General features: G+C 39.3%; 1 protein-coding gene across 3 annotated transcripts in view; it reads right to left on the bottom strand.

Annotated features, from left to right (window-relative positions):
- The window catches only part of LOC140575129 (uncharacterized), a 53,491-nt gene that overhangs the window by 24,193 nt on the left and 5,344 nt on the right, over positions 1-23,954 (bottom strand). For 2 of the 3 annotated variants that reach the window (XM_072695300.1, XM_072695301.1), the window contains exons 3-20: positions 22,775-22,936; positions 21,322-21,468; positions 19,802-19,927; positions 19,472-19,636; positions 19,103-19,282; positions 17,513-17,635; positions 16,837-16,950; positions 15,966-16,260; positions 15,431-15,546; positions 15,203-15,320; positions 14,956-15,047; positions 12,909-13,068; positions 5,255-5,367; positions 4,013-4,142; positions 2,574-2,707; positions 1,376-1,485; positions 291-459; positions 77-181 (exon numbers count right to left, since the gene is read on the bottom strand). In XM_072695300.1, the coding sequence (XP_072551401.1) occupies positions 77-181; positions 291-459; positions 1,376-1,485; positions 2,574-2,707; positions 4,013-4,142; positions 5,255-5,367; positions 12,909-13,068; positions 14,956-15,047; positions 15,203-15,320; positions 15,431-15,546; positions 15,966-16,260; positions 16,837-16,950; positions 17,513-17,635; positions 19,103-19,282; positions 19,472-19,636; positions 19,802-19,927; positions 21,322-21,468; positions 22,775-22,936 (2,559 nt within the window). The remainder of the gene's footprint in view (positions 1-76; positions 182-290; positions 460-1,375; positions 1,486-2,573; positions 2,708-4,012; positions 4,143-5,254; positions 5,368-12,908; positions 13,069-14,955; positions 15,048-15,202; positions 15,321-15,430; positions 15,547-15,965; positions 16,261-16,836; positions 16,951-17,512; positions 17,636-19,102; positions 19,283-19,471; positions 19,637-19,801; positions 19,928-21,321; positions 21,469-22,774; positions 22,937-23,954) is intronic. The other variant, XM_072695302.1, reaches the window with a different exon arrangement.

Genomic DNA, 23,954 nt, shown 5'->3' with positions numbered 1-23,954 from the left:
GAGACAATGCAACACTTTTCCCCCTGAGTTTAGGTGTCTGATTGAACAATAAAATAATACATAATTAAAGCCTCACCTTCTCTTTCAGCAAACCTAGCTTCTGTGTTAATTCTGCAACAGTTTCTTTCATTTCTGAGCATTGTTTTTCAAAGCTGCTGCACTTCATGGTCACTTCAGTCAGCTAGACAAAGGAAAAATAAAAGAGCAACATTATTACGCATAATTACCATAAATGTTAGTCATAAGATGAACATGTTAGTTTTTCCTTACACAACTGCAGTATGACTTACGTTATGTTCAGTCTGGATCAGTTTGTCCGAAACGTCTTTATGTTGTTCCTCCTTCTCCCTCAGAGCATCTTTTAGATTGTCGATGAGCTCTAGCTTTTCCGAAGTTTTGGCCAGTGTCTGCTCTTTCTCCAGGAGTGAAGACTCCAGGCACTCCTGTGTGCTGCTCAACCTGATTTACAGATTTATTTAGGAGTAATTTACTGGTAAGTACTAATCTGTGTAAAGGGTATTTAATTGCCAAGTTAAGAAAAATACAGAAAGGCAGAATCTCTCTGTGTTTGGTCCTGCTTAATTGGGGAAAATGTGGCCTTTTAGCACTAAAAGTCACTAGACATTTATTCATGGCTCACAGACTATTTCTCCATCTGTTGCTGAAATTTATTAAATAAAAAAGGCCAAAAAGGGACATTTTTCTGCACAAAACGGCAGCTTCCTTTAAATTACATATTAAATAAATAAATGATTACTGGAATAGTCAAGATCATGAAATGCAGGACCATTCATAGCAGCTCCTGGATAATTCATTGCGAACCAAAAAAAAAAATCACTTCCATATGGTACTGAAAAGAAGTTCTTTGACCCACCTAAAATGTTCTTTAAAGAATCATGTGATTTTATCATAAGAAAGAGCCACTTAACCAGGCAAAACCTGTTTTAGGGTTTAAAAGGTTCGTCATAGTTTTATATAAATGCATTGCTTTTACTAAAGAACATCTGAATAATCAAAGAGTGTAGTCACTAAACTACTCCCAGCCATTTCTGAATATTTTTAGCAATTAGTAACAATTCATATTTGAATTCATAGTAGATACTAAACAATTCAGAGTGAATACCGAATAATTCACAGTAGATACTGAATAATTTATAGTAGATATTGAATAATTCACAGCAGATTCTAAATAATAATAATGGTAGGTAATGAATAATTAATAGCTGAAAAGTGAATAATAAACAGTACATTCTGAATAATTCACAACAAATAATAAATATAGTGGGTACTGAAAAATTCATGGTTTAACATAATCATAAGTATAATAGGCCTGAAGTATGAGAGCTTAAAGCCCTGTGAGAATAAAGCAGTGTACCCCTTCAGTTGTTCATTCAAACTTGTGACGAGGAGCTGGTGCTTCTCAGCATCTCGGCTCTGCTGAGTTCGCAGGCTGGCCAGCTGAGCTTGCAGTCTTTCAGTCTCATTCTGCAAGGACATCACACACACACACACACACACACACACACACACACAACATTAAAAGTTTTGAAATTAGTTTAATCATTTATTTAGTGACACACCCAGTGAAGCAAGTTCAAACCCATACACGAGCAGACGCCAGACAGTGAGTTCAACAAAGCCAAACAAGCCAAACATTAGATGCCACCTTATGTTCTCTAAAGCACACACACACACACACACACACACACACACACACAAACATACACACACGCACCCCCGCGCGCGCACACACACACACACACACACACACACACCTGAGAACCCCAAAATGGACGACCTTCTTCATCTACATCAAAGGTCACCTGTGTTAGAGGGGTGCATTACAAAATCCTATAGTTCTTGGAAAGAGCACATGCAAATTACTGAATATCCATATGTGGAAAAACAAACAGAACTATGAAGGACTTGGGCGTGATTCAGAGACGTAGAACACAGGAATAAAGGAATAAATGTAGATAAATAGCTTTTTAATTTTTTTTTTTTATACATTTTTGTCTGTGATGCATTTTTGTCCCAACTCACAATAGTCCATAATGCAGGTCGCAGAAGACACGAATCAGCTGTTAGATCTGATTTAATCAATTTAATCAATTAATTAATCAATTTAATCAAATAGGGGACAATCTAAACAAATATGTTTTCACTGGGGACTATTTTTGCTGCACAACACCCTGCACGTAACACTCCACCATTTTAATGATATATGATTTTAAAAACACATTTTAGACTGTCTCAGGCTTCAGACAGAGTATTCATGACCAGCTGGTGTAATAACATGTAAAAAACGTTACTTAAAGATTCAGACGTCAGGTTCCCTTCACCACCACTGTCAACAATTCTGAGTAAGATTCTCTAGATTGGAGCTTTTCACCTCAAACCCACTCTGATTATTTTTCTTCAAGTGCACTATGGCAGCCTGTTTAGCAAAGCTTCCAGTCACAGGACATAATGAGCATGTGTGTGAAATGCAAGGATGGTAGCTTCAGAGGCAGATGGTGTCCTCTAGCATCGCAGGCACTTTAATATGAATATAAATCAAGAGCCGTGTGTACCTGTAGGGACTCAATGCGGGCCTGCAGCTGCAGCCGGTCCTCCAGATCCTGACAGCGCTCCTCCAAACCAAAAATCTGCTCCTGTAGCTGATTCCTCTCGAGCTCCAGCTCTTCAACAACGGATCGCAACCCCCCTAAAAGATCAGACGGTCATAAATAATTCCATTAAAACAAACTGAATTTAAAAATGATTCATTACCCTAATGTTTATATGTGGTAGTTAGGTAGGTAGGCACTCTAATCCAGATCAAGGCACAAAAATACACAGAATTAGCACAATGTAAACAATATTTACACTTCTTATGCAACATTCAAGATCAAGGGCTTTTATATTACATATAATACATTAATGACAGCATGCAATCTCACTTGCAACAGTATACAGTTGATTTAAATTTTAGGGATGTCCTGATCTGATCCAACGATCCATTGAGGCCATGCTGATCCAGACATACTGTATGCAGCTATTTAAAGTGCGATCCATTGTTTTTGCTGCTTTGTTGCGGTGTTAAAGCAATCTATTATTCCTAGCCTGCAGGAGTAAGGAGTGTTCTCAGAAGAGAACAAGGCAGTTTACAGTATGCAGTATAAACCTGTTCTACAGTGGAACGTCAACATAGCTCCTGTGTTCGGACACGTGGGAAAAGCTGCCATTGCTCCAGATGCAGGTGTGTAATGATCAGAGAGGTCAGTTAGACTGGATAAGATATTAAACATACTATAAAACCTACAATATTAAATCAGTTTAGAATGTATCAATATATAAACTGTTAAAAGAATAAAGTGATTAGACCTAGTTTCTTTATTTTAAGAAACACAAAGATCACATTGGAACTGTGCAATACTCAACTTCAAGGCACTTGAATCGATCGGTGGACTTCAAAACTGAATCAGGACACCCCCAATTAATTTTCAAATAATCTACAAAAACCCTTTAGCTTTCAATTCAATTACATTCTTTTTTTTTTAAACCAAACATAAACTAATAAAGAAAGTCATCAATGGTGGCTGAAAAACAGAACCCAAACACTTACCACAGGTGAAGGCACCGCACACCTACATTATCACACACTCACAAAACACTTCAATGCATTCAACATGGACTACAGCCTACTGAACCAAGACTAGGCAGTTCATCCAGCACGCACATGCTCCGAACAGGCTGAGCTCTACGAAAAAAAGCAAACTACAAAATACAGGTCAACCAAAAGTGATGGGTCACACTGGGTTGACGGGTTAGATTAAAAAAACAAAAAAACAACAACAACAAAACACCTTCGTTTTTAAATGAGGCTGAGTGAGGCGTTAAACCAAACGGAATGCCAAACGATAAATTAAAATCCAAACTGAATTCAAACTGAAGGTGATATCAAATACAGTAAAAATATGGGACATGAACAGTGTGCATGCCAGTCTCAACTGTCTAGTGGGTTTCACACCTGTGTCTGGGGCACTGGCACTGTACTCGGGCCACCAACCTCCCATATTCTCTCCTTCCATGGGAGTGGTGCTACCGGAGTGGCTTCGATGATCCGGGAAAGATGACCTTTGGTCAAACTCGAAGTCCTCCTGAGGAAAAAGAGCAGACCACACAATGCAAACAGAGTAAAAGCAATAAAGACACACACTGTGAAAAAATTAGGACACCCATTAATCTTTTTTTAATATTTAAACTTGTGGACATTGGATCTTCATTTAAACAATATTAATAAATGGAGATGATATAAATAAACCAATAAAACTGAAGAAATGTATTTAAGAATATCACTACAAACCTAATTTTATGTAAGGCATAAAAACACCCTGAGAGAAGGGTTTTTTCCCCACTACCCCATGCAGAATTTTTTCAGCTGTGTGACATTTCAGCTTTTTTTTTTTCAGACAGATGGTCTCATATTTTCTTCAAGCGCCCTCTCATACAAATCAAGAATTCCTAATGGATTCTATTTTGGATTCTATTACTGCAGAAAAGCAGCCCCAAACCATGACATTTCCACCTCCATGCTTTACAGTTCTAGTGCTCAAACGCTGTGTCTAGTTTACGTCAAATATGCCCTCTTTTACTGTGTCCATATAGTTCAACTTTCTCTAAAGCACATTGTTCCAGATACCCTGGTCTAGCTGTTCTCAGGAAAACTGTAGTCTTGCTCTGATAATGTCCATGTGAGGAAACCCTTGCTTCAGAAAAAATATAATGTGTGTGGTCTCTTTCTGATGGTAGATGCTGTGGCGGGAGCTACTTGTAGATCCTGCGACAACATTTTAGGATTGTTGGAGACTTCTTTATGAATGTCATGGTCTGCTGCTGGACTGAACCTGACCTGGCCATGTTGGCAGTTGTTGCACTTGTAATTTACATTGTGGACAGTGGAACGGCTGATTTCTTAAGTTTCCAAAATCGTTTTAATTCCCTCCCAGACTCACCTGCATCTGCAACCTTCTTTCTGTAGGCCTCAGAAAACTCACCATGGTAATAAAACTCACTTTACCAGTCGAGCAAACCAAACTAAATGTCTGAGGTTTAAATAAGTCAGGCTTAAGTAAGACAGGCTTTTTCCAAAATCCTCTGTAACGGTTTTCTAAGCATCTGCAGCTAATGTGCTGCACCGGATTCTACCTTCCAGTAAATGTCAACATAAAGACCAGTCGTTCTAAAAGTTATAGTGCCACCCGGCTCGTACCTGCAGGCTGCGGGGGGCGGAGTCTCCTGGCTTCTTGCCTTTCTGTGGGCGGAGCCCTCTGGCCTGGACAAGCTCCTCCTCCTCCTCCAACTCCTGCTGCCGATTGGCTAGTGCTGGATCGGAGCAGCCAGGAAAGAACCAGTCATCCTCAATCAGTTTTGTGCCACAGGAAGGTACGAGGGGTCAAAAATATTTAGACCAGGGGCAGGGGCAGCAAGAAAGTGGACAAGCAGAGAGCACAGGAGCAGGAAACAATCGAGGGGTGAAAAAGTGAGGGAAGGGGTGGGGAGGATTTTAAGGGGGGGCAAGGAAAACACTAACAAATTTACACTCACTCACACACACACCTATCAAAGCCGCAATTCACACACAGTTATTCACCACCTCAGCAGAGGGGGGAGGGGGTACAGAAGGACAGGCGCGTTTCTGTAAATCCTGAAGTCGTGTTTGGTTGTTTGTTCAGTGATAGCCGTGCACATTCCTTCATCACCACAGTCAGGCCTCTGTTAACACCAGGGTCACTATTAGGGGTGTAACCATTCACAAATATGACCAGAAAGGCATCCTAAGTTAACAAATGGTACCATATTCACTTACCTATAGCATAGCCACAAGTTGAGCTGAGTTGACCCTGAGCTAAGCATTAGCCACAAAGCGAATATGGTGACCCTGATCTAATGCAGTATCCACAACCTGATATGTTCGCCCTGTAACTAACTCACCATCCACAAGCTAATACGCTGGCTCCATACTAACTCACAAACCACAAGCTAATATGGGAACCCTGATCTAAAGCACGAGCAGCAGGCTAACGCACCAGCTATAAGCGAATATGTTGAACATGAACTAACCTGCTAGCCACAAGCTAATACGTGGACTCTGATCAAATGCACTAGCCACTTAGCTTATAATTTTTATTATACATTGTCCCAGAAACAATTATGATAAATGATATTGCTATCATTTTAAGACCATGATATAATTATAATAGAATAGCACAACTTTTACACTCGATTGATTTTATACAATGTCAACATACAATGTCACATTTAAGGGCCTCCTTGTAATACAAAACTCACTATTTAGAACAGATCACTGTTTGACTTATGGATAAGACAATTTTCAGGTCAGCAAAGAAGAGGGGAAAAAAATTACACACAAAAGTGATGTCGCTTCTGACGTCACTCAATGTGCTGCCATGGTAAAAAAAATATGGATTAATCACTTTCTGCAGTGTTCTGATATTCACTGTACTGGGCTGAGTGATGGACTTACACCGGGCATTCTCATGCGTCTCGGGTGATCCGATCACATATGATTGCCAAAGCACATAGCCATTCACACCTGGCATTTAAATAGCGTGTTCTATGACTGCTTGTAATTGGATTATTCACATCATTTCTGCTGGAGGAGAGGCACGGCGCACATGAATAATTCATTAATCGAGGTGAGAGACTTTGTTTCGCTTGAGCACCAGGTGACAAGTATCGCCTATATTCATTAGTTCAGTGTTATTGTAGCGTGGTCAGCTAACTTGTAATGATGGTAGTCTCACATTTATTACATATTTTCCAACTGGGATGCATTCAGACATGTGTGGTTTGAGTGATCAGATTACAAGGAGAGACACACTGTACCCCGTTCACACCTGTACTTTGTGCTGGTCTCTTATAATCGAATCACCCAGGACGCATGTCAATGCCTGAGGTCTCAGTGGTGTTAAAAGCCTAGTTTAAGTCAGATATGGTTTACAAAAAATAAAATAAATAATTTAAAAAAATCGAATTGACTGATGGCTACTGTTTAAACCCCCAAGACTACTCTCTACACCCTATGCAGTTTGAAGCTCCCTTCGTACCGAACCCTTTCCCTCCCTATGGTTTGAAATCTTACTTAAAATGTCCAAATTCTCTGTGTGGTCCACTTCCAAGGTAACGACTGTGGTGACTGGAACCCAAAGTTTTTCTTGCATTGGAATAAAATGATACAAATGTCTGTATATGGCTTGAATAAATGGCATGAAAGACTAGAGCAGCAGTAATACTGTATTCCACACTATTGTGGTTAAACTTTGGCAGTTAATCTGCCGTTCTCATCCAGCTCTGTGTGTATTGAGTACTGTGCATACTAAACTCTTTTCCTACATTGTTGCTGTCTGCTTACAGACTTGTCCTTGCCTCCATAAGAGAGCAGACATGCAATCAGTACAATACCAAAGTCCCAAATGATCAAGGTCAGGTCCATATATTGTATAACCAAGTCTAATACAGCCAAATACACTGGCCCCAACCTAAGACACTAGCAACAAGCTAATATGTTGGTCCTGAACTAATCTGCTAGCCACAAGCTAACATGTTAACCTCAAGCTAAATGTATTACCTAATATGTTAAATCACTAGATAACACTCTACACAAGTTAAAAGGTACCGTATGTTCCAACATAACATGCTAGCCCTCAACGAATGCACTAGTCATGTGCTAATTTGTTATAAAACCACACCTTAAAGTGTGACACACTGAACTGTTACACCCCTAATAATGTAAAAGGCAGCATGAGGATGCAGCATTCTCTACAAGGCAACACACACTTTGCACAGGAAGGCGTTTTGATTCCGCTCTGAGATTCCTCATTCGGAGAGGAGAGATTTTAGGCCTGCTTTGTGAAAGGGCAGGTGCTGGACGGCAAAGTAAAGCTGAGAAAGTGCAATCATCTGAAAGTCTAATCAGTCATAAATGTGACATCGCGAGCAATCAGAACAAAACATATTCCCATCCGTTTTGTGGAACAGGAGGAGGAGAGAAGGACAGAGTGGAGGAGTAGTGGAGGATCTGATAGAGTAAAGACTAAGACAAGACTGATTCAGGTACAGCAGGGCTGGGCGATATTCAGACCAATCAACATCTTTTTCTATTATATCACAGCGTCACACTGTCATACAATATTTAAGTTAGCATTAATAAAGTGAATACACTTGAATAAACTGTTATGTATATATAGTTTCCCTTAGTGTAATAATACGCTAATATTAAAATTAGATATTAAAGTCAGCATCAATAAATCATGTGTTTATAATAAATTTTATATATATATATATATATAAATACTTGGTTGGGTGTTATGGTAAAAATATTGAAACATGATATTTAAATAAATTTATCACGAGAGACAAATGCATCAGTAGTGTCAGATTTTTTAGTACAATGATTTTTATTAATTAACATCTTTTGCTCTTCATCCAATTAAACCAAAAAAATTGCTAATATTGAAGTAAGTAGGTCGGCATTAATGAAGTGATCGTGATGTATATAATTTGTATAATAATATTATACAATATCAGCTTATCAAGTCAGCGTTAATTTACAAATCAACATCAGCTTAAGTCAGTACTATAAATCAACTACAATTTATAAAATGCTGTTAATTTAGTTTATGTATTTTGTATAAAACAATATAAACTTATAAAAGTTACACTCCATCAACTCAACTGGAACCACTGGAACAACTCAACTCACTGGAACCACAGTTGTTGATGTTATAAGTCAGATGAGTAAACCTTCTGTAAAGCTGAGTTTAGTATGCTTTTCAGTTTGGGTAAATCTAAAGATATTAAACAGTGTGTGTGTGACATTAACACACACCTGAACATCAGATATCGCTCAGCACTGTGTTAGAATCAGTCCTGTGCTCAGACAGGACCTGCTTGCTCAGATGCATACAGAGTGAAGAGGAAAAGAGAAGAGAGATGAGCTGAGAGATGTCTAAAGATGAGGATTATGACGAGAAAACTGAAGAGAATGTCTGAAGTAAGAAGGTAATGCGGGAGCTCTTATGTAGTAGGTAAGGTTTAGAGGTGGGAAATGATTTAGAAAAATCTGAGATGTTTCTTTTATATTACAGACCTCCCACAGAGTGCTAAAGCCAAGAATCTACTAAGACTCAATAGAAACCGGGCTCAGCTCCGCAACTCTGCAGTTCCACGCAGGGCTGTTTAATGGAGAGAGGACTTTCTGACAGCAATACAGATTTGGCAGATGTGAATAGTGAAAAATGTTTGGTATCTGACGTGTCCTCCTTTCAATTACAATGCTAGATTGTAGGCAAACACTGCTTATTGTTCTCTGTTAAAAATGCCCCAAAACTTCATTTATTTGTGAGTAAGTTCTGGAATCAAAGTCAGGTACTAAATAAAATGAAACCCAGCCTTAAAGAAATGTCTAGTACTGGTTAGCTACATTAGCCTTGCAGCTCCAGAGTAAAACTAAAAAAGCCAAACTTTAGACACCAAACATGTCTGGGTTGATAAGCTACTTTGGATTGAAGATAAATCTGAAGTGGCTGAAGTTTCACATAGCACATGCTAGATTATCATTACCAACAAGCTCTGGTAAATCTCTGTTAAGAGGATAAAAAAAACACATTATTTTCTTCCAAAATGCTGGAAAGTTACTGCTGGAAAAAATTCAAGACTACAAATCTAAAAACTAAAAATGACTTTATTTCAACAAACATTTAGGCAAAAATCCAGCATTGAGACGTCTATGTTTGTGTTTATAAACTAAAGTCACACCGTGTTCTAAAACTACATCTATTTACCAAACTAATGAAGATCTGGAGGAGTTTTGAGAGTTTACGGAGATGAGTAATTTGATGACAGTCCAAGTCCAGCATTTATTAGCATTGTTAGCTTAGAATCTCCTGTTGTAGACTAAAGCAGCTCATGTCAGACGCCAAACATGTCTTGGCTGATCGACAGAATCTGGTATCAATAATAAATAATGGTACTTAAATTTTCACTGAACTATTTCTTTTACTGATCCACCTTGTTCTTTTACATTAGAAAATAATTCTATTGTAAAAGAAAGAAAGAGAAGGTGTTTTGAAATGTATGATTTGTTTAAAATCAAAACAACCTGGAAAAAGTTAAACTGTCCAAACAGAATATGGAAATGTAAACATAAACTGAAACATATTTCCTCATAAACATTTGAATTATGTAAGATTTAAATAATTTTGTAAAGTAATTTAAAGACAGAGAAAGGCCGGCACCTTCCACACATGTAAGGGTTAAAACACACTGAGGATAAAACACATTAGTGTGGATATCAGTTGTAGAAAGGTCCTCAGATGTATTAAACAGCCCTGTGTCAGTCTAAAGAGCAGAGTAGCAGGAGTAGACAGCAGTGTTATCATCAGTGCATAGAGTGGCAGTAAATCAGTGGACTGCCAGGACAGAACCAGAATGTATGTGTGTGTGTGTGTGTGTGTGTGTGTATATATGTGTGTGTGTGTATATAATGAGAAAGAAGTAACCCAGGCCTCAGCACAAGCTTTTCACTCACTGAGCAATTTCAAACAAAGTGTGGCAAACCCTGAGACAAAAGAGCTGGACAGGTCACTCCACCTTCTTAGGTGCAAATCGGAGAAACTATTCTTTCTGAGAATTCTGACCCTCCAGGACCAAGGTTCACCACAGCGAGTGGTAGGAAAGACAGTATCTGACTGTAGTGTGGATTGGGTTTAGTGTGTCAGAAAGCTTGATCACAATAGGGTTTTTTACTGCTTCAACAGTTTATAGATGGGCTCACAGTTATTAAAGCGATAGTTCAGCAAAACCAAAGGTCAATCCCCATTTTCTAGTTAATGTAGCTTACAAGCACCACTAGGGCTGGACATTGTTTAATTTAGTACATTGATTTTAATATCACTTCCAGAACACTGTTCTCAATACCTTCCTTAAATTTACATACCATAAGTGTGCCGCTTAGAAATAATTGCTTAGAAATCATTTGTGAGGTGCTGAAAATGGGTGTGGCATAATTAGAAATCATAGTGAGGTGCTAAAAAATGGGTGTGGCTTAGTTAGAAATAATTGTAAGATACTAAAAAATGGGTGTGACAATTAGAAATCATAGTGAGGTGCTGAAAATGGGTGTGGCATAATTAGAAATCATAGTGAGGTGCTTGTCAGCTACATTAGCCTCTAGCGTTAGCCTCTTGCCAAACTATCCCTTTAAGTCTTTTAGTAACAGACTGGTGTATTAAAACACCCAACACCACAGACATCTGGCATTCAAGGTGTTAATGCAGCAGATTAGAGCTGGGCCTTGTGAGTAGGTCATCAGGTCCAGGGAATGAATAAATAAATCAGTAAATAAAGAAATAAATGAACAAACAAGCAAACAGTGGAGGAATGGAAGAAAACAGAAAAGGAGGATAAACTGAGTGAGATGACACCAGAGCTCCACCTCTGCTGCACTACCGGCAGTTCCAACAGCCAGGAGGTCAAGGATTGAGGGAACGTGCGGGCAGTGCAGCAGGCAGGCAGGCGCCGGAGGGGAACCTGCATGCACAAAACTGACGGGAAACTGTTCTCTGTGGCTGCACCAATCACAAAGAGCAGGACGACAGGTGGAGGGAGGGGCTGAGGCTCACCGATGGAGAGAGAAGAAAAGGGGAAAAAAAAAAAAAAACACGAAAAAAATGGTCATGCTGAAAATCCACAGACCATAAATGAGGGTATGATAAATTATAATAAAAAATTAAGAAGTTCACGATGCCCTCCCTAACTTAATGTTTACAGAGATTTGTCTTTCAGCTGTAACAGGAGTTAGAAACAGGTCAAGTAGTTAAGCTTACCCCCCCCTAAAAACAGAAATCACTCAAGAAAGTGTTAGAGAAGAGACCACAGTGATCAGCAAAAACCCAAAACTCAAAACACTGTTAACATCAACGTGTCCCTGTACACAGTTCTGTGCAAACTGCTTAAAACTCTGGAGCAATGAGTGTGCATATCTGTAAAACTCTACATAACATTGGAATAAACCCAAATAAGCAAAGTTAGTGGGTGTGTATATCTGTAAAATTCTTTTCAACATTGGAATAAACCCAAATAAGTAAAGTTAGTGGTCAGTGAGTGTGTAAATCTGTAAAAATATTTGTAACAATAGAATAAACCCAAATAAACACACTGGAATTTTACAGGTATACACAACCCCTGACCACTGACTTTGCTTATTTGAGTTTATTCTAATGTTATATATCGGTTTAGTTATACACACTCCCTCGATTAAACCCAAACAAACTCTCACTAACCACTGATGTTTTTTGTTTATTTATGTTCTAATTCTTCTTTTTTTATTCTAAATTTATACAATTGTTTATATATAAATGTTATGTAGTTGTCTTAGGGGGGTAACGCTTTTGCACAGGACTGTACATATGTAGTCAAAATGTTCTCCCCTGATTGAAGCCTTTAGGAAAAGAAAATCAAATGAAAACATGAATGTGAACAGTGTTATGTTGTTTATGATGTTGTAATAACATTAATATCCAGAAGGAGGCATTGTTTGGATGGGAGCTGAATCTGAGACGCAGTCTTTACCCTACTTTGATGTAATGTGTAAATCTAAATAAAAGATTTGACCTACGCAACTGATGACCTCATTAAACATTAGAGTGTACATTGATGACTCTCAGTAGTTCTTTTTCTCTTGGTGCTAAAGTGCTGTATAATGATGCAGTCTGCTGCCCTCTGCTGGATTACAGTGGTGAAAAGAGGTGCACTGACTTTGCAGAAATAATGTCTCCACGGTTTTACATACGGAGAGCCGATCAGACAGTATCAGTTGCACTATCCCCAACCCCTCTCCTCACCCTCTCGCTCTTCTTCTATGTGGCTCATCCGGAGAACCAGAGCGCTCTTCTCCTCCCGGGCGTGGTCCCGCGACGCCTCAGCCTCCGCTACCATGGTAACCATGTCCTGCCACTCTAAGACCTGACTCTGAGCATCGTCCACACTGCCGGATTCACTCGCCTGCATCACACACAGAACAGGGTTAGGAATAGAGAACATGGTTTATGATGCTTACATTTGGAGAACATATCTAACATCCTCTAACAAAGGCTTCAATCCCAGTGCTGAATTTCTCAGTTTTGCATTTTCCACTGTTTTAACACCAAAATTAAAGTAATTAGAATAAATAAATACATTTTTTTTAAATAATAAAATGTTTCTATTTTTTAATGCATTAAAGTGCAGATATCCCTGAAATCTACATTTCTTTTAATTACCTTACTCATTTTTAAATAATATATTAAAACACAATCAATATAGTGTGTGAAATATAGAAACTAAGCAGCAAAACATCCTGTTTGCAAACATGCTGGTTTTTATGGCATCACAAAAGGGCAGCACAGCTCATTTACATATATTATAAGCCTAAATGTGCTTAAATAAAATAAAATAAAAGGCTGTTTAATTCCACAGAGGATAGAAAGGTATGGAAATGGAAGTAAAGAGGAGTTTATGCAAACAAAAAGTAATGCCTGCAGAACCGTTAAAAAGCAGATTAGATCAATTGAGAACTGAAACAAATGGGGACTATCCACATTTCACTGGAAATGAAGTTCAACCAAAGGTTGCATACACAGTCATACATGGCAACTAGCAGTGAAATGATAACATGAAACAAGAAGATAAAATATTAAACATAGAACGTAAAAAAGCTAAAGAACAAAGGCAAAGTACAGAGATAAGATAAAACTAGATCTGCATTTCCTGAAGGAAATACCAGTGCTTGCAAAGATTAATAAAAAGCAAAAAGTTTGAAGGATATTTAATATAGACAGACAGATGGGTAAATAGACGTAAATAAATGTAAATAGATCCCTCTACCCCTCTATTAATCCATCTATATTAAAAAGGCACAATTTTACTGTGCAAGCGCTGATATTTCCTTCAGGAAATGCGAATCGAGTTATCTTATCATCTAGGTGTATATTTTATTTTAGTTTTTCTTTTACATCTTAAAGTATGACACATAGAAAACAGAAAAGTCATTGCCATCGTGCCTTTTACAAGACCTACACAACAAAGTTTCTATGTAAAGGGGTCATAAAGTTATTGAGCATTGAACACTGCAAGCACCGTAATAAAATATGTAGAGACAGAAATAGTAATATATAGCCCTTTATGTGTGTATATACACACCAAATATACTAAAATATAGAAAAAACAAAAACCAGATAGAAGAGAACAGCTGGAGTGCAATGGAAGATGAGCATGCTAGGAGCTGACAGTATGAATCACTGGACTCACGTTTCAACTTACATTTCTCATTATTAGCATCAAATCGTACGATGTGCTGAATGTGCTGTAAATGAGCTTATCTGAGAGTTTGTTAAGATGACATTTTATTTTAAATATAATTTTTCCTTATTAAAAGGAAAACTTTACTGTAAAAAGAAAAAACAAATGGCAAGAAAAATACTGAGTAGGTCCCCGTATGCCAGCACAACAGATCTGAGCATTTGAGGCATGGACTCCATGACACCTCTGAAGGTGTCCTGTGGTATCTGGCACCAAGATGTTAGCAGCAGATCCTTTAAGTCCTGTAAGCTGTGAGGCGGGACCTTCATGAGCATCAATAAGTCTTAGGTTCCCATTACCCAATCACTGGTTGTCAGGTGGTTTCTTTAGGAACCATTTATGGTACTGACCATGGCATACCACAAACACCACACAAGACCTGCCTGATGTTGTGGAGATAATCTGACCCTGGTCATAATCTGACCCTTGTGAAAGTGTCTCAGATTCTTACGCTTGCCCATTTTTATTGCTTCCAACACAAGCCACCGTAGGTGAAGATAATCAATGTTTTTTTTTAATCAATGTGTTAAAAGGTATATAAAGCACACTGACCTGCGATGCGGCTCTCTTAGTGACCTGCTCCAGGTCGGCCTGCAGCTTTCTCTGCTGCTCCTCGTACACAACCAGCTTGGTCTCCAGAACATCTGAGATATTAGGTTTACAGGACAGTACACATTTCAGCCTCGAAGTCTAATCATCATAGCACAAGTGGCATCAGTGCATCCTTGCAGCTACCAGCTACTAAAAAAAAAAAAAAAAAAAACTTCAAACGAGAAACAGCACTGTGGGTTCTTCCTACCATTTTTAGCCTTGAGCTCATCGTACTGCTCAAGTTTACACAGCATCTCCTCTCTCTCCTCCTCCAGCTCATTAACTCGACTGCGCAGTGCCGTCACATCTGGGGTCAAGTTTCCAGACTAGGGGCAAACAGAGGGACATCAGGGATGTTTATCATTACGGTAAGTAATGTTGTGAGCAATATTTCGTATATATGGAACAATCTTTGGGAAGATCATTTTTTAACCACCTGGGATTTCTTCAGCTCGTCTTCAAGCTGTCTGATCCGAGACTTGGACCACGCCTTCATCTTCAGGAATTTGGCTTCTGATTTACTGGCTTCATCCGATTTCAGCTTAGCTTGGGCTGATCAACACAGACAAATATGAGTAAATATGAATCAAAGCGCACTTTCTACACATACACAGACATATAATACATTTGTATTATTGTTTTATTATTTAAATTGATTAAACAAATAGAAATTGTGTCTAAAAAGATGTTTGTGTTTGTTGACCAGGGTGCCCAAGCAGCTATGTCACTGTTGTGCAAAAAACATTGTCCATTTTTGTCAAACATGTCCATTTTAGCAATTTCTTATTTTTTGACCCAAAACTAGCAGTTGTTCCTGACATTGACAATAATTACATGATAGAAATGCCCCAAAATGACTAAAAATAAATAAAATATTTTTACTTTCATAAAAAATTAAGTAGGTTTTTTCCCAAACATATGAATAATGTTCATGAAAATGAAAATCAAACATATTCTGGACAAAGAAGCACCTTCCAGCTCGGCCACTCTGTGCGTCAGTGACTGGTCAGCAGGTGGATCTTCAGGTGAGCCCCCAGGTGCAGCAGACTGAGCAGAGGATTTCCTCACAGTCTCCAGCTGTGTGATCAGGACCTGCTCCTTCTCAGACATCTCACTCTCGTGTTTCTCTGCCACCCTCCTCAGCTCCTCCTTGTGTTTCTCCATCAGGTCACGGACCTGAGTGCGCATGATGTGCCTCTCAGCCTCCATCTTGGACTGTAGGTTGTCCTTCTCGCTCTGCAGGAGCCTCAGACGCTCCCCCAGATCCTACACAGGAGACACAAAGAGATTTGTACAGTAACATACTGGAGAAACAAGCAGATCATGATGAGAGTTTAGAGAACAAACCTACATGGACAAATTTTTTCGACACAATTTTACTCACTGAATTCAGGAGTTTCTTTCAGTCTCATTGCCACAGATGTATAAAATAAAGCACTTATCCATGGAGTCTGCCTCACATTAGTAAAAGAATGGGTGGTTCTAAAAACTTCACTGAATTCCAATGTGGTTCTGTAATTCACCAAAAGCCAGTTGGTGAAATTTTTTGTCTCCTACATATTCCACAATCAACCGTGAGTGGTGTGTTAATAAAAAGTGGAAGCGTGACATGAAGCGGTTGATGGCTCAAATAACTGCTGAGTTCCAAACCTGCTGACGGAGCTGCAAAGCTGCAAACTCCTTATTCATGCCTATGGATTTTAAACAAGAGGGTCATAAAAGCTCCTGGGGGTGCAATGTGAAGGCGTCCTAATACTTCTGTCACTTCTTTCATCTTCCATTTCCACACATTTCTCCTAAAACCATTCTTTCTGTAATTGAGGATTATGTTTCATTCCTCACCTTTATCTGCTGGTCTCTGCCATCCACCTCCCCCTGCAGGACGTCGATCACCTGAGCTTTTCCCAGCAGAACCTCCTCCTTCTCATGCAGCTTCTGCTTAAGGGCCTTCAGGAGCTGAGAGGCAAATCAGTGTTAATTTGTCCAGCATTAAAGCCTGCTATCAGAACTAGAATTAGCAATAAATCTTATCTTGTACATGTTATGAACTTAAGCACTGGAACGTTAAGAGCAATCAAGGCTTATTTGCACCAATTAGAATGGTGCTAACTCTTCTCAAACTGTCAGGAGGTGTTCCGTAATCTCCAATAGACTTTCTATATATGGTATTGGTACATACGGTCTCGGACACTGTAGGACTTACTGTTATCTATGCATACTTATTGTTATCTAAAAAGCATTATTATTTTATTGTTTGGCAAATAGTGTCAATAGGCAGCTTCAATCAGGAGCTAAAACTTTAAATGTTTTAACTTTGTTTAAAAACTGTTTGGTAACTCAGTCTCAGCTCCTTCTGAAATCTGTTTTGCTTCATTAAACCTGTGGCTCCAGTGTAAAAAGCAAAGCAAAGCTCTGACGCCACACATCTCAACTCATTCATTATATTTAAAGTAAGGGTTGAGAATTGTTCATTCGATTGTTGCCAAACATTTGTTGCCATTTCTTTAAAATTTCATACCTGTTCCAGATCTGCGCTGGCATCGGACTTTGCTGCGAGCTTAAAGAGCTCCTGCTCGTGCATCTGATTGATCTCCATCAGTTTATTGTCTTTTTGTAAAATTATGTCTTTGAACGTCTGGATCTGTAATTGAAACAAGTCAAGTCAAGTCAAATTTATTTGTATAGCGCTTTTTACAACTGTTGTCGTCACAAAGCAGCTTTACATAATTAGTACTTAATAAAGAACAGAGACAGAGAAGAAAGAAGGAATAACATGAAGGGTCAAAGACCCCCGTGAGCAAGCCAACGGCGACAGTGGCAAGGAAAAACTCCCTCAGAGCTGGAGGAAGAAACCTTGGGAGGAACCAAGACTCACAAGGGGGACCCATCCTCCTCTGGCCAGACTATTTTAAACATTAATGATAAAAATTACCAAAGCAGATACAACAGAAATTTGAAAGTGGTGATATTAATAGTGTCAGACAGGCACGAGTCCATCTAGGATAACGCTAGGACAACACCTGTTACCATGACAGTCGGAGGCTCTGATCTGACTTAAATCTGGTACACACTACAGGATTTTAAAAAGGATTTGACAATCGCAGCACATCTTACTTAACATCAGGTCTCTTCCATCCAAACTACGCACACATGAAAACAATATCTGCCACTCTAAATCTTGTGTGAATCAGCGTTATTTTGCATGTGCATGCAAACATGTGGTTCTTTCTGGAGTCCACGACAAGTGTTTGCTATGTTGCAGATCACCTCACACTGGAGAAGTCACTCACGGTTTCATAAAAATCAAACGTCGGAGGGCCACCGATCAGCTCGGGACCTTGATCGAAAAGTTTAGGAGTGACCCGTGGCTGCTCTTACACTATCAGACTGTGCAGTGTGCAACAATGAAGTCTGATTCACCTGCCTTCTTGTTGCAGATTTCTAAAAATCACATGATGTGCACCAGGCTTTAGATTTTTTTTATTGACCACTGACGTGTGCTTCTTTAGTTTATAACAGGAGATTCTAGGCGAACACCGCTAACAAACACAGGATTCAGACCAATCACCAATCGATTCATCTCTGTAAACACTCCCCTAAAATTGTTTGTCCCTCAACACGTCTCTCAAAACTCTTCCAGATCTTCACTGGTTTGGTTAATGGATGTGGTTTAGAACACGTTGTGACTTCCTTTAGTCTGTAAATACAAACAAACTTCTCCACAGAGCTCAGCAAAAAAAGAAACTAGATCCCCTTTCACCTCCGCACACTGTGCTCCAGTATGAGAGTGGAATAGCACTACAAAGCAGGAGGATGATAATGTAGTTCCAGTTTTAGCTTTCATGTGTAAAAAAGGTCTTTCCTTGTGGCTTAACTTATAAACTATGTAGCTTTCCAACAGAACTGTTAAGCAAATAAATTAAGATTTTGGGCACCAGAGATGACATTAAAGACAGTTTGAAGTCCAGTCTTTGTTAGCATTTTCTGTTAACATTATCCCAGCATCTCCATTAGTAAACTAAAAAGAAAAGCACACCTCAGATTGCAAATATGTATTTGCTTATTAACTGAATCTGGGGTTCGTGAAGAGATCAGAAACAAAGCTCACGTTTTGCTTGTACATGTTCTCCTTCTCCTCAAACTGGGCCTTCTCAGACACCAGCAGCTCTTTCAGGCTGTCGTTCTGTTCCTGCAGCAGGCTGTATCTCTCCTCTCCATCGCCAACTTTCTTTGTAAGGTTCTGAACCATCATCTGAAGCTCCTGCAATGACCCATCCACTGACCGCTCCTGCATTTAGACACAGAGAAACAAACCCTTGGCAGATGCAGCTAACAATAGTACTAACAAAAGTTTTTATTTATAATTTAAAAAAAGGGGGTAACACTGTAATTATTTATGATTTATATGATTTATTTATGATTATTATGACCGTAGTTTATGGAAACAAGCAGGGAAATTTACTTTTCTTTTTTTTACCTTATTATCCTGAGGAAGCTGTTCTGCTTTAGCTGGATGTTCTCCAGACACAGCCATCTGCAGGTGGACGATGTAAGCCTCCTTCTCAGCCAGACGCTTATCTCGCTCCACCAACATGGTGTCCATCTCCACACCTCGCTCTCGCTGGGCTTCCAGTTCTTGTTTCTAAAACACAAAACACGTAAGTGAGGACCTGCTCAATTGGGTTGAAGTCAGGTGACTCAAAGCAGCATTGAACTAAATAGGAGTAAAATGTAGAACTCTATACACTCTATATATATTTTTTCAAATAAGAAATTATACTTTTGTTCATCATCAAGTCTGCTGTACCTTCAGCTGTAGCTCCTGCTCTCTGTGGTTCAGCTGCTGCTCCAGCTCCTCCACTTTCTTCTTCAACAGGAGGATTTTCCCTCTGCTCGCCCCACTCTCAGATTCTCCTGCTTCACCACTGCCGCTCTACATAGGCCAAGACATCATTAAGGTTCAACCATGCTACAAATAGTCAATCAAGTACAAGATAACCCTGCACAGCAGATATTACATCCAGAGGGTTTAAACCAGAGCTGCAGATTAAGTTTAACTCACTATAAATACTCTGTAAAACATGAATCTGATGGATGGATAGGCAAAGAGGCAGATATATCAATCTATCATACACTGATAGATTGATACATTTAAGAGGCAGGCAATTCCAGTGGTGTTCACACAACAGACAGCAACAGAAACGGTAAAGATCAAACTAAGCTAAGATTGCTAAAACGTGATAAAACAGTGATCTCAGAATATCATGACCACCTATCCAATAGTGGGAATACCCACCCTTGGCTTGGACAACAGTAGTGGCATTAGATGACGGAAGGTGATCATTATAGAGCTAAACTGGTCCACAGTGGTGCGTTGATTGCTCTGTACCACTTAGCACATAAAGGTAAAGGTGCACGTATTTGTCACTGTACAGTGTGGACTGTACAGCGAAATGTGTCCTCCGCATTTAACCCATCTGGTAGTGAACACACACTCACACGCACACGCACACACGTGTTAGGGGCAGTGAGTACACACACACACACACCCAGAGCGGTGGGCAGCCAACTCCAGCGCCCGGGGAGCAGAGAGGGTAAAGGGCCTTGCTCAAGGGCCCAACAGTGGCAGCTTGCCGAGCCCGGGAATCGAACCCACAACCCTGTTATCGATATCCCGGCGCTCTAACCGCTGAGCCACCACTGCCCCTATCCCACAAAGTTTGCATTTTCTGAGATGCCATCACCCTTCGAGATGCCACCTACCCTATCATCACGACCCTTTGGACATGCTTTCGGGAATACCCATGACTACACTCTGCTACAACTGACTGGTGTGCTCGCTTAATTATACATGCAACAAAACCGGTCACATGGAATCTGTGACGTCCTTGGCCGAGTGATCAGAGGTGGTCACAATGTTCTGATATGACTGTGTAAAATATAGAATGTAAAACCTGAAGCATTTTACATATTGCTGAAAAAATGCTCAATGGCAGTGGTCCTAATGGAAGCTGCAGTTAGCATGTTGCTAACTGTAGGCCTAAATCACCACACACTCTCCTCAAATTGCAGTCATTGAGGGATTCAGGAATCTTTTATGTAGTTTTTGACACTCTATGTTATCCAGACTAAAATACAGACAACATACTGCTGCTATAGTTGTTAGCTTCCGTCCATGTTTATATATATATAAAAAAAAAATATATATATATATATATATATATATATATATATATATATATATATATATATATATATATATATATATATATAAAATAAAACAAATGCAGGTTAGTAAAGGTATTAAACTCCAGAGTGTACTCCTACCCGTTTGAACTGTGGCGGCGTGCCCTTGCTCGCTGGTTCCCCCTGCTGTTTCCTCAGCTCCTCCAGCTGAGCGTTCAGTGACGTGACCTTTGCCTTGTTCTGGAGCCGCATCTTAGACAGCTTGGCCTCACACGACTCTTTTTCAGCCTGAAGGACGAGTTAAGATGACACAGCGGGTTAATACACTATAATCACTCTAGTTTACTCCCCTATGGCCTTTAAATCTTCATTACTGCTGCTGCTCCAAATAATCTGTCTTTATTTCAACAGTTAATAAGTGGTAGTGTTGTTCAGGGTTACTGAAAAAAATAATAAAGTACCAATTAGTAAAACAGAATCACCAACACTAAACTTCCAAATGTTTGTGGACACTGCTTCTAATGAAGGAATTGGTATTGGATGGAGCATCATCATTCACCTACAGAGAACACAGTTCCGCTGCTTCACAGCTCAATGCTGAGGGGGTTTTTACCCTTCTAGCCCACACCTGGCATTAGGCATGGTGCCAATAGGTTCATATTTATCTGCTCCAGAGAGTTCTTTTATATTTGGCAGAGACTAGACAAGATGTGTCAGAACAGCTTCAGCTCCTCCACTCTACCTGCCCTGGTGAAATGCTGTCGTATGTGTGTGCATGCAACACTCTGGTTAATCTTTTACAGTGCTGAAACTACCAGGCTGCTAACAAAGCGTGTCTGTAGATAACACTGAAGCCCTTGTTCCTGCTCTGAAGGAGCCCCCGTGCTCAGCCTGTACTTTGCTCTGGACCAGTAAACTGTTTCAGTGACTTTCCTCACTGGTTAATGCCGTAATCAGAAGCGAATGACTGTTCACTGACATCCACTGAGCGGAACCACAGGGCAACAGAAACATCCACGCCAGGCTGTGTGAACATCTGGTGAACAATGCTGGTGTTCTGTTCATTCTGGGGCAGTAAAATACTGTGTGTCAGATATACTGATTTTTAATAGCCATTTGTAATAACTTTAACTATCAAGATTAAATCAAAAACAGATACCTGACAATCTGGTATTAGAAAGGAAAAAGTGGCATTGGTGCATCCCATATACCACCTTACATTCTCAGTTTCTCCAGTTATACCATATATATATCTCAACATATGCGTTGTATTTGATAAACCATGGACAACATTTTCAATTAAAAATATTGCTATTTAGAGCATTCATTTGCAGAAATGACAATTGTTAAAAAACAACAGCTTAAATAATGCAAAGACATTATAATGATTATAAAAATTATAATGCCAAAAAGTTATTATTCAAATTTAAACAACACAGTACTAATATTTGAACTTTGAGAGCATTCAAAAATACCTATGGTAAAATAACCTTGACAGCCAATCACAGCTTTCATGTCTTGGCAGGCTCTCCACTAGTCTTTCACATTGCTGTTGGATGACTTTATGCTATTCATAGTCTGCAAATTCAGGTACCTTCAGCTGTTCGTCTTTACTGTGCAGAGATGCATCCTTCTCTCTGATCATCTCCTTCAGCTGAGACACCAGCTGCTCCATCTGAGCCAAGCGCTCAGTCACCTCAGAGAGGGGGGGGGCGCCAGCGCCAGCACCAGCACCAGCCTGGGGGGAGCCAGGGGCCTGAGAGAGCGAGAGAGAGCGAGCGAGAGAGATAGAGAAGCATTACATTGCAATCATTAACAAATGATTACTATACTTTTACCATTTCAGTTTACCCTTTTATACCTCCACTCAACCAGCAAGTGTTTTATTTAGCCGTTTGTTCTTAGTTAATTTTGGAGTTTTTAAGTCAATAATAATAATAATAATAATAATAATAGATAACATTGTCTTCTTGTTGTTGTTAAATATAGTACATAAAATTGCCACTGATGTTTTTCAATAATAAAAATAATAATAAGTTATAATAACATTAAGAAACATTTCATCTTTTGGTTCAGTACTGGATTTCTCTAAAGCTGTTTTGTGACCACATTAGTTATAGATTGATCTAAATAATAATGCATGATGTGTTTATTTGGTCATTTAGTGCTAAATTTACAAGAACTGTGTTAACTTGTGGGGAAGAAAGCCTTTAATGTCACTTTTTATACATTTTAGGAACAGTGTGTCTTTCAGAGCTGCTCATTGTGTTACAGGCTAATCTAAAAGCGGCCACATCTCCATCATTTCAATCAAACTGAACAATCCAGAGCCTGTATCTGATCTGGGTCTCAATGACAGCTGAATGCCCGCCCCATCACCAGAGACTCCCAGACAATCAGAACATGAGCCGGTGAGCAGCTGAGTGAGAAGCCACTGGAACAAAACTGAAGCTACTGGGCCAGATTATAATCTTAGTATAACAGCCAGGGGCGTCACTGCGACTTTATGGAAGAAAGAAATAGAAATAGGCGTGTCTGCAAGTCACCAACAAAACATCCTGGTTGCTGAGCTTAAGGTCACTTTCAGACATTTTTTGTTCATACTCCAGTTACCAGTTTATTATTTAAAAGTAGGTTAATACTAAATTATTAAGTGGTAATTATGCAGGATGGGGTTGAATGTAAACATTATAGAGTCTGAATTGTTCACGCTAGTCAAAGAAAAGATCATGGTTTCACAGCATCACAGTATTAAGTAATCAATAAAAAAATAG

Source organism: Salminus brasiliensis, chromosome 13 (genome assembly GCF_030463535.1).
Source record: "Salminus brasiliensis chromosome 13, fSalBra1.hap2, whole genome shotgun sequence".
NCBI classification, from domain to species: domain Eukaryota; kingdom Metazoa; phylum Chordata; class Actinopteri; order Characiformes; family Bryconidae; genus Salminus; species Salminus brasiliensis.
The sequence above is the reverse complement of the archived record's forward strand: the minus strand, read 5'-3'. Positions and strand labels throughout refer to the sequence as shown.